The sequence below is a fragment of the Cheilinus undulatus genome, linkage group 12 (genome assembly GCF_018320785.1).
Source record: "Cheilinus undulatus linkage group 12, ASM1832078v1, whole genome shotgun sequence".
NCBI classification, from domain to species: Eukaryota; Metazoa; Chordata; class Actinopteri; order Labriformes; family Labridae; genus Cheilinus; species Cheilinus undulatus.
In genome coordinates, this window is record NC_054876.1 from 29,798,189 (window position 1) to 29,808,265 (window position 10,077).

Below are 10,077 nucleotides of genomic sequence, written 5' to 3' on the forward strand. Positions count from 1 at the left end.
ACAATTTCTGGGAGAAATGGTGTATTTTCTGGAAAAATTCCAGGGGTCCCAATACTTTTGTCCATGACTGTATGTTCCTCCATCCTTGGTTGTAATGATGGGAATTTAGGGTCTTTTTAGAGATCCAAATTATTTGTCTCAGCTCATTCATAAATGCAGCCTTTTTGCTGCAAAACAGCTCTTCATTGTTATCATTTTGGCTTTATTATGTCAATTAAACAACAACAAAGATGGAAAAATAGGAGGGAGGTGGCTCCTGTTGGTTGAAAAGTTTCAGCTCTCAGAACTGGCTTGTTCACAAGCGACACATCTCTTCAGGCTTGTAACTGTTTGTCTTTAATTCTAATGTAATTTCAATCTAATCAGTGCCCCACAAGATATATTTAACACAGTATATCAACCCTTGGCTCTAGCTTCTTAGCCTCTTAGCTTGGGATTAAGCCCCCCCATTTGTTTGTATTGCCAGCGGCTTCACCTACATCAGGTAAATGATGTATGGGCTGTTATTTCTATAAGAGCTAGAGAAGTGAGCATTCCAATTGTCACTGAAGGTATATTGCTAATTCATAGTATGGATACCAGTATCAAGTTCAGTCAACTCGATATTTGAATATCCATAACGGATGTTATGGTGAATATAAACAGCTATCCAAAAAACAGTATCTCTGATAAGTCTAACAGTATAAACCCTACCTGTGTTACATTAATTATACAATGGAAACTCCCTTATTTTATTCAAACCATAATTATGGCCTCTTATCAGGATTTTGTGGTCAGATCTTAATTTCCAGAGCAGAAGTTATCAGTAAGCCACATAATGTTAAGTTCTGTGTAGAATTTTGTTGATAATGATTTAAATCATGTTTTTATTTCAAACATTGCTTGCTGTGACTATTAAGCTGCAAGCACTTAAATGAAAAAAAAACTTAATGACTGGACCAAAGCATAAAGCATTAGCTAGTTCAGGTTTTAAATATGAGAATAATAGAACAGAAAATGAGGATTTTACACCAGTTTTTATGAGGGCAAGACCAGGTATTTTCAAACTGGAGACTCGAGGTTGGCACATTGTGGACAACTGAGAACAACAATAGCAAATTTGAATAAATATAACAGCAGTTCATGGATCTTTATGGATGTAATCCTGCTTTTGGACTAAATTTTTACTTGAATAGGTTGTGGGGACCTTTTCTGATGTTGCAGGACTGTTTTGATTGAGTACTATGATCAGGAGAGTACAGGAGAGCTTCTAATGGTGAGCTGTTTCAATTTTATTGTTTTCTTTTGTTTGTAGTCTGACAAATGCATTAATTTCGTCTGCGGTGGCTGTTTTATCGTGGTCTGGTTAACATGTTCAGAATCCTGAGAATCAGAGCTTTCTGGTGATGAATAACGTGGTATACTTATGAACAGTCCTTTTGTAAATAACTGAATAGTTAAAAAAAATCTGCCAACCTGCTGGTGGGACCTCAGATTTTTAAGTAAAGACAACAGAAGAGGATCAACATCATACATTTAGGATTTTTTGCCACTTGATATCAATCCCCTGCTTTGTATTTTTCTCCAGTTGATTTTCTTATTCATAAAACGGCTTTTCTGTTTTCTGTTTGTGCAGGATGGTGCTCAGCAGGGTGGCGGTGTCTCTGTTACTCTCCAGCGGTTGTGGCTGTTTCAGTGATGATGCTCCTGATGACATGGTGCTGGGCAGGTGTTTCACTGCACTGCGTGTTCCCATCACACACAGCCCGCTGTTCCACCAGGTAGTGAACCTTTAAAAGACACAATGCACAAATAAACACCTGTTCTACTATAGATTAAAAAATGAGAGCTCCTTTCTTTACTCAGCATATAAATATTGTGTCAGATCAAATAAAGCCAGGGTTTCCTAAATGACTATCTCTAGATTTGGTTCTGCTGTCCCATAGTTTTTTATATAATTTTCCTACAGAGACAGTGATATGCATCTGCGCTGTAAAGATAGATTCTGCAAACAACCATGTTGCCATGCATGGACATGTCACACCTGGTACAACATCAACATTAGAAAACAACTATGTACTTGCAGGCAAAACAACAACACAGTGCAGTACAGTTTTGAATTATTGAGTTATGGATTTGTCTATGACTGCACTTTAAATGTGTTAATATGTGGATGACTGAAAAATACCAAAACTTAACTAAAGATCTGCTCCATACATTAAACAAAAAAGGTTTATTCAGGAACACTCTTTCACATATTTAACCATTTTATTGCAAAATGGATATACAGTTTTACTTGGCAGTGCTCTCTGGGTTAGTCAAGCAGTATGCTTTAACTTTCCAGGGAGTAAAGGGCTAGAAACCCCCATATGGATGGATACATTTATGACAATGCATACTGAAGACAAGAAAATTAGTTCAAAAGCAATTAATATGTAGTAGCATGAATCTCAATATGAGGGTGCAACAAGCTTTATGCTATAAAGGAGAAGGCTGGGGTGGAGGAGGTTAAGTTTTGCCAGCAGCAGCAGTGTAGTGCATCAGCATTCATGCAAACAGGGATTAGGGATTAGTACATCATATTCAGAAACAACACTGTGCTGAGAGAAAGAGCTGTGATTGGCTGTGGGAGCTGGGAGGCGAGCTGATGGCCAGCTGATAATGGCTGGGCATTTGACTACTGTGTCCTGCATGACCTAAGAGTAGGCTTCATTTTAAAAACAAAGTAATATTTATGAGACACACCAGTGATCAAAAAAGGCTCTACAGAATCAGCAAAGCAGAAAATGAGTTTTCAAATTGTTTAATCTATGCTGAGCCCATGGCTTAGCCTTACATAAAACTGTAGTTACTATCAGCTGTTTCTCTGATTGAAACTTAATTTTTGTCTTTCTTAACATAAGCTCTAAGCTAAGACAGCCTACCCGGTTTATTACCAAGTCTAAAATAACAGATTATCCAAAACTGGACCAATAGTGAAATATATTTCCAGCTTTCCGAATCCCTTGAAAAAATGCGTACTTAAGCAGACACTTGTTAACAAACCACAGACAAATGACCACGTGTTCTTGATATTTTAGGCTCGACCAGAAGACTATCCTGAGACACTGATCTCCTCGCAGCAGGCCATCTCGTTCCACAAACACTGGAACATCGACCCTGTGGCCGTCTACAAACACTGGCTGCAGGACACACAACCACGAAATGAGCTGTAGAAACACTACGTGTACAACCCAGGAGACATTCGGGCAGGATTTCTTTGGGTTCACACAAGATTTGAGTCAATCTCACAGTTTATCCCACAGTATGCAAATGACAGAAAAAAGTCAGCGTAATAGAGCAGCCCAGAATAATAATTCAGCAACATGTTTTTATTTAAAGTTTTAAACTCTCTAGACAAGCTGGTCATGTAATGCTATTCTTAAAATTGATTTATTTAATCTAACCTGATGGCTGGCTGCTGGTTGGTTGCAGCCTGACCGGTGCAAAAAGTGCTCAGACTGCTGAAAGAGTCTGTTGGGTTTATTACAGACAGGTACGGCTTTTATTTAAGAAAGAACATGTTTGTGTTGATGGTCATGTATTCCTCATTTGAAAACCTAAGTGTTTTAACTAAGTGAGAAAGGTTAAAAAGAGAGTAATCTGTGCTGTATTGGTGAACAGATTCCTCAGGTGTTTTATTTTATTTCCCCCCTGTGAGCCGACCTCTCAGAGACCGGAAAGTTTGGTGATAAAGACAAGGCCATGAAAGCAGCATTTGCATATAAAGACAACGCAGTACAAAATTACATAACGGCCTTACTCAAATAGATTGCTTAAAACCTTTGTATTGTCTGTGTTTGGAATTTACATGTTTTTAGTAGGACTGTATTGCCTCATCTGTATGACAATCACTGTACATCACCCAGTGTATTCCCACTGTAACTGAGCTCTGCCATCATTACGCCTTAAGACATTCACATTGATTCTGTGACAGTGTAATATTTGGTGTCCCAGTCTGTTAATTCACATTGTATTATGGCATGAGCCATACACAGCAAGAGCTCCACATTTACACACAGTGCGGCACTCCCCGCTGTAAGGCCTGTCTTGCTGCCTCTGAAGCTGCACAGAGGGGGATCACTTTGCCACTTGTTACACTTTTTTGATGCTCATAGTGAAGGTGAAACATCATAGAGGCATAATTATTAAGGCCTGAAACAACACCGTGAGTTAACCTAGAGTTTCTCGAACTAGGGAAGAACTTATCCTAAAGTGAGAGCTAAAAAACCTTTTAAAGCTCCTGTGACGAAATGTTGGTTTGTGTTGATGCTGGCGCCCCCTGAGAGCTTAGCGGTCTTTTCCTGTTTTACACGTTTTCTTTGTTTTCTGAGGAAAAAAAAGGATCCTGCTTTCGTTTAACAGTTGAACATATCACTCATGAATAGCATAAATCACTGCCATGAAATATATATAAAAAAGAAGCATTTTAAAGCAGTCTGATCTACTACACAGATGTACTCTTAGACATTGAAAATAGCTATATTGAACAACAACGGTCCACATTTTAAACTGTAACTAAAATATGCCAAGAACAAAAATAAAAAAACCTTCGATATATGCAATATACCATACAATGCAGCACATCCTAAATTTAGTGTCTGATTTTATTTCCCTCCCAGTCAACAATCTTAAGAAATGGATGAAACATCAGAAGCAGAATTTAACATTTTTCAAACTTACAGAACAGTTGGGACTTTTTGATACATGCTTATTTCCTTGCAAAATATTTTTCTCGAGATTTTTTTATGTTGTTTTCTTAGAAATTATCTCATGTATGTATGTGCAGTATGTGCGGTATGTATGTATGTATGTATGTATGTACAAGGGCTGAACGATGAAAAAATGAAAAGAACCAACATTGCAATAGTTTTTTCTGTCTGTGGAATATATTGCAATTCTTTCCCCAATAAACTACATTTTAATGTATCAGTGAAGTGCATTTTATGTACAGTATTTAGATTTTAAATCAGCAATAATGTAATTTTCTACTTTGGGTCTTTAAGTCGTTTTCTAGAGAAAACCCAAAGAACAGCCTCCTGTAATTGAGCATCTGCCTGGAGAGTCATGCTGCTGTATCTGTGACAGCATCAGTATCACATGTAGCCTGCATAAAGGAGACACATAGACTCTGTGTGCACAATGCTCAGTTCTTTGACTTCAGAAGGTGATATCAGGTAGACTTTAAAGTAGATTAGTCTTGAAAACAAGAAGACTTGCGGTTTTGGTTTACATCCGATCACACAGAAATTGCAACATTTAGGCCTGTGATGCAACGATTCTGCATGCACACATCACCATCACGGTTGTAAAACTATAAACCGTTCAGCCCTATGTATGTACTGTATGTTTTATATAAAAAGGTAGAGCCAAACATAATTTCAGACATGTTTTAATGTATTTGCTGTTTACATGTTTGACCAAATGGGATGTCATTGTGTAAGTGAGTCCCTAACTGAAACTTTGAGTTCAACTTTGTTTAATTTACTCCTGTCCTATGCACACAAATCTCTGTGTATGTGTGAAGACCAGACTGGACCTGTAATTACAGCAACAGACATAAACATGTATTTAAATGCATTTTTGCACCTGGGTTTTATGCAAGTACACACTGAAAACCTGTCATCTCTTCAAAGTAAACTAGACTTTTTTAATAATTTAAAACAAAATATTCACTGGGTTTAACAAAAAACTTTAATGGATTCCCAGCAGACTGACAGGACTTGTGGGGTAGATGCTGTTTTTTAAAAACACAAAGAGAAACACAAAATAATGCCTGCCATTCACCATTTGTCCTTTATCTGGGGCTTAACTAAAACCCCAGACACGGTCTGAGTTTTCTACACTTGAATAAACATGGCCAAATGTTTGATATGAAGGTTTTTTTTTTTTGTTTTTTTTTTTTTTTACAAAATTTTGCTTTGTTGTTATAAAAAAGTTCATGTTGTAACAGGGTAGGAGGTTTTTATGTTTACTCTCTGTCTTTGTCTTTCAGATTTCAAAGGTTGCTGATACTGCTCAGTCACAGTATTAAAGGAGATTTAGTTTTTCTTTTCCTGTTTCTTTCTTTATTCCACACATGTCACACTCTTTGAGACCAGAATCACATATGTTATGAAGTGCCTGAGTGACATGTCACTGTGACACTGTAACCATAGTAACAGGGGGACAGACAGCCCACAAACACTGCTTCTCTATGAAAGCTTTGTGTGATGCTCAACACATTACATGTTGTTATAGATACTGTGTATTTGTGCTTTCAGAGACAACATATTTCAGTACAAGTAATCAGAATACTGAGGGATGATATTTAAATGTTACTTATTGAACTGCCAATAAAATATTCTTTTTCTGTCATTTTGTTTGAGCAGAAGATAACAGCTCAGATTTTAGGAAAGCAGACACTGTTGTAACTAGCTCGTCAGTGAGCTCTTCTTTGCTCTACTTAACTTTCAAATGTTTTTTTTTTTTTTTTTTTTTTTTTTTTTTTAAATAAGTTCCCTTCATATCAGGATTCTGCTGTTGCTCCACTATGGTTAAATAAAAACTACAAAGAAAAACAAATTTTTTACATTTTCTTTTAAAGACACAGGAACACTGCTGTCATCAAAGATATGATCTTCACCTCTTAAGCTTTCCTTTTTTCTCATTTACGCTGGCTAGCTTGCTTCTTTGCACTATTATTAGTCAGCTAGCTAAAGGAGGCATCTCCCAGCAAAATCAAAAATTACTCAAGAATGGAATTTTTCTGAGAGATGGACTGTGAATGCTGCATGTTGATTGGCTGATGCCCAACTGCTAATGCTGTGTCTGAAAACAAGACATCATAAGTATGAATGATTTGGATTAAATAGTGGAAAAGTTGAAGCATAAAAAGGCCCACTATATTGCTGAAAGGCTTGTGCGAGAAAGATCAGCCTGGTAACTCACTGGCTGTTTTCGAACTCGCCTACTATTCTAGCTGATTTGCCCAAATGTAGTATGCAGTATGCGAACAAATGCGAAAGTTGGCTGACGGTTACAAAAAGTGCCATTACCTTTTTACCTGCGTCACCGATCCGCCTGCTCTTTACCTTTGCTGATGCGCCACACTGCTGCTTTCAGTAGGCCAATTCGAAAACAGCCACTGAGTGTGAGTCAATCAGTGCAGGGCCAGGTGTGTGTGGCTGATTGCCACTAACTGGGGCCAGGTGTGGCAAACTTACTTAAACTCTTGGGCTGCAGCACTCTGTGCTGACTAATTATCTCATCTTCAGGAGTATTGAGAGCATCTCATTGTGTTATTTCCTCTGAGTTGGAAAGTTTAAGGTTGCATAAGCATTGTCAGTACAATCTCTTCAGTAAATTTTATGAGAACAACCAGTTTGTTGGTGCCGGAAACTATTAACCAGCCTTTTTGTTTCTCCTTTTCACAACAGTCTTGTGATCTTTGTGTTTCTTCTGAAGATAGTTTTCTCAGTCTCCGTAGAAGTTTGTGCTCCTTTTCAGCTGCGTGGCAGCAGTGGTTTATTTCCCCTTTTCGCAATATTATCAAGAAGCAGAGTTTTTTTGTTTGTTTTGTTTTGGGGCTAGGTTTTATCTTAAGCTTTTGTTTTCCTCCTTCCATCAATCACTTGTGGTTTAGTGATTATCCTTCTAGGATAACTTTTAATAACCCGTTGTCTGCCTTTTGTGTCACACTGCACACACTAAGAAAGACAAACCCACAATGTTGACTGAAATGACTTGAAAACTGACAAAAGTAATAAAAAATTACTGAAAATTAACTAATGAAAATCAGACATGGCTTTTGAAGAGTGGTTCATCAGAATAATTTTAAATAATCTACTGAACTTGCCTGGACTAAAATAATGGAATCCCTAGAAAAGATTGAAAATAATGTGACCATAGGGTGACCACATGTTAAACTAAGGTGTGTCTTCTAATTAGCATCACAGGTGTCTTCAAATCTGTAATCAGTCAGTCTGCCTATTTAAAGGGTGAAAATTAGTCCCTGTGATGTTTGGATCATGGTGTGTACCACACTGAACATGGACCACAGAAAGCTAAGGAGACAGTCCCAGGAGATCAGAAAGAAAATTATAGACAAGCAAAAGGTAAAGGCTAAAAGACCATCTCCAAGCTGCTTGATTTTCCTGTGACTACAGTTACATTTATTATTCAGAAGTTTAAGGTCCACAAGACTGTAGCCAACCTCCCTGGACGTGGCTGCAAGAGGGAAATTGATGACAAACTGCAGAGACAGATAATACGAATGCTAACCTAAGGGCCCAGAACAACTTCCAAGACTCCACTGTTTAAAGCAACTCATAAAAAAAGGGCAGCTGAAATTTGCCAAAATGCATATTTACAAGCCATAACACTTCTGGGAGAATTTCCTTAGGATGGATGAGACAAAACTGGAGCTTTTTTGCAAGTCATGTCAGGTGTGTGTTCACAGACACAAAAATTAAGCATACAAAAAAAAGACCTCTGTCCCTACTGTGAAACATGGAGGAGGCTCGGTTATCTTCTGGGGCTGCTTTGCTGCATCTGGCACAGTGTCTTGAATCTGCAGGGTACAATAAAATCCTAAGACTATCAAGGCATTCTGGAGCCAAATGTGCTGTGTGTCAGAAAGCTTGGTCTCAGTCCAGGTCATGGGTCCTTCAACAGGATAAGGACCCAACGCACACAGCTAAAAACACCCAAGAATGGCTAAGAGCAAAACATTGGACTATTCTGAAGTGGCCTTCTTTGAGCCCTGGTTGAAATCCCATTGAATATCTGTGGAAGGAGCTGCAACATGCAGTCTTGAGAAGGCACCTTTCAAACCTGAGAGCTGGAGCAATTTGCTCACAAGGAGTGGGCCAAAATACCTGTGACATGTCCAATTATGTCCCAGTTTAGCTTAATGTATCTTAGCTTATCATAAATGAAATTTGTGCAATTTGAAGAAAATCCCTCGGCCAAATGACTTTGCCTTTTGATCTATGACCTCCAAAATCTCTTCAGTTTATCCTTGAGTCAGAGTGGGCATGTGTGCGAGGTTTGATATGGATCCCTCAAAGGGTTCTTGAATTTGCAGGAATACGTTGGATGGACAGACAATACAAAGTTATAATACCTCCTGTCTCAATTATCAGCAGTGCAGATTTAAAACCATGTAAAGTCAGCAGAAGATTGATGCTTCTGTTTTACAGCACTGTGAGCTTTGATGTCCACCAAAGGAACATTTTATTGCTGTGAAAGCACACACTGAACCAGTCTGACACTAACTTCCTATTTCATTTTAACCACTGCAGCTAGCTCGCTGTTTATTTTTTTCTCATATCTTTTACTCATAGACAGTATTTGTTGTATCAGTTATTATCGAGGAAGGCATTCATATTAAATTCAGAGATGCTTATGGTTCACTTCCCCATTTCAGACGTCTAGCTTTCCTCTTTGAATAACATATTAACTCTGTAGTGGAAATCTTAAAAATGGAGCTGTTCCTTTCACGCTGGGAGTTTCAGTTGTATGCATGAATTTTAGCCCAGTTTCCTGAAAATGATCTTAACAGCAAACTGTGATTGAAAAAGAATTAATGAACTGGAATGGAGATTGCGAGCCAGGCCTTCTAGTCTAACATCAGTGCCTGACTTCATAAATGCTCTGTTGAATGAATGGGCCCAAACTCCCACAGAAACACTCCAAAATCTTGCGGTAAGCCTTCCTAGATGATTGGAGGTTGCTATAGCTGCAAAAGGGAGGCCAGCTCCATATTAATGTACATGTATTTGAATACATTGCCATTACAGTCCCTGTTGGTGCAATAATCAAGCTGCCAAATACTTTTCTCTGTGTATGTTTTGATTCTTTGCCTGCTGTGGGTTAAAGATTGGTATTATACAAACTAAAACTGATTGATAGACTGCTTTTCATTGTCAATTATTAAACTGTCATGTTTTATCTAAATTCAGGTAAAACATTAAGGTTGAAACTATAACAAATGATCCCTGCTAAGTATTTCAGGATAGTACTGTTTGTGCCTGCAGGGTCTGTTGCATGTTTTATTTGGGAAAAGCTTTTTGCACA

The 10,077-nt window shown here is 38.0% G+C and overlaps 1 protein-coding gene and 1 long non-coding RNA gene across 5 annotated transcripts in view; one reads left to right on the forward strand and one right to left on the reverse strand.

Annotated features, from left to right (window-relative positions):
• b3glctb (beta 3-glucosyltransferase b) overlaps positions 1 to 6,427 on the forward strand; it is a 29,271-nt gene extending 22,844 nt beyond the window's left edge. For all 4 annotated transcript variants that reach the window (XM_041800545.1, XM_041800546.1, XM_041800548.1 and 1 more), the window contains 2 exons: positions 1,616 to 1,760; positions 3,060 to 6,427. In XM_041800545.1, coding sequence (XP_041656479.1) covers positions 1,616 to 1,760; positions 3,060 to 3,194 — 280 coding nt within the window. In that variant the 3' untranslated portion in view covers positions 3,195 to 6,427. The remainder of the gene's footprint in view (positions 1 to 1,615; positions 1,761 to 3,059) is intronic.
• LOC121518312 lies at positions 998 to 7,159 on the reverse strand. The gene is made up of 2 exons (XR_005992644.1): positions 7,056 to 7,159; positions 998 to 1,769 (listed from the first exon to the last, which is right to left on the reverse strand). It is a non-coding gene; the product is annotated as an uncharacterized LOC121518312 (long non-coding RNA).
• Between the last annotated feature and the right edge of the window lie 2,918 nt (positions 7,160 to 10,077).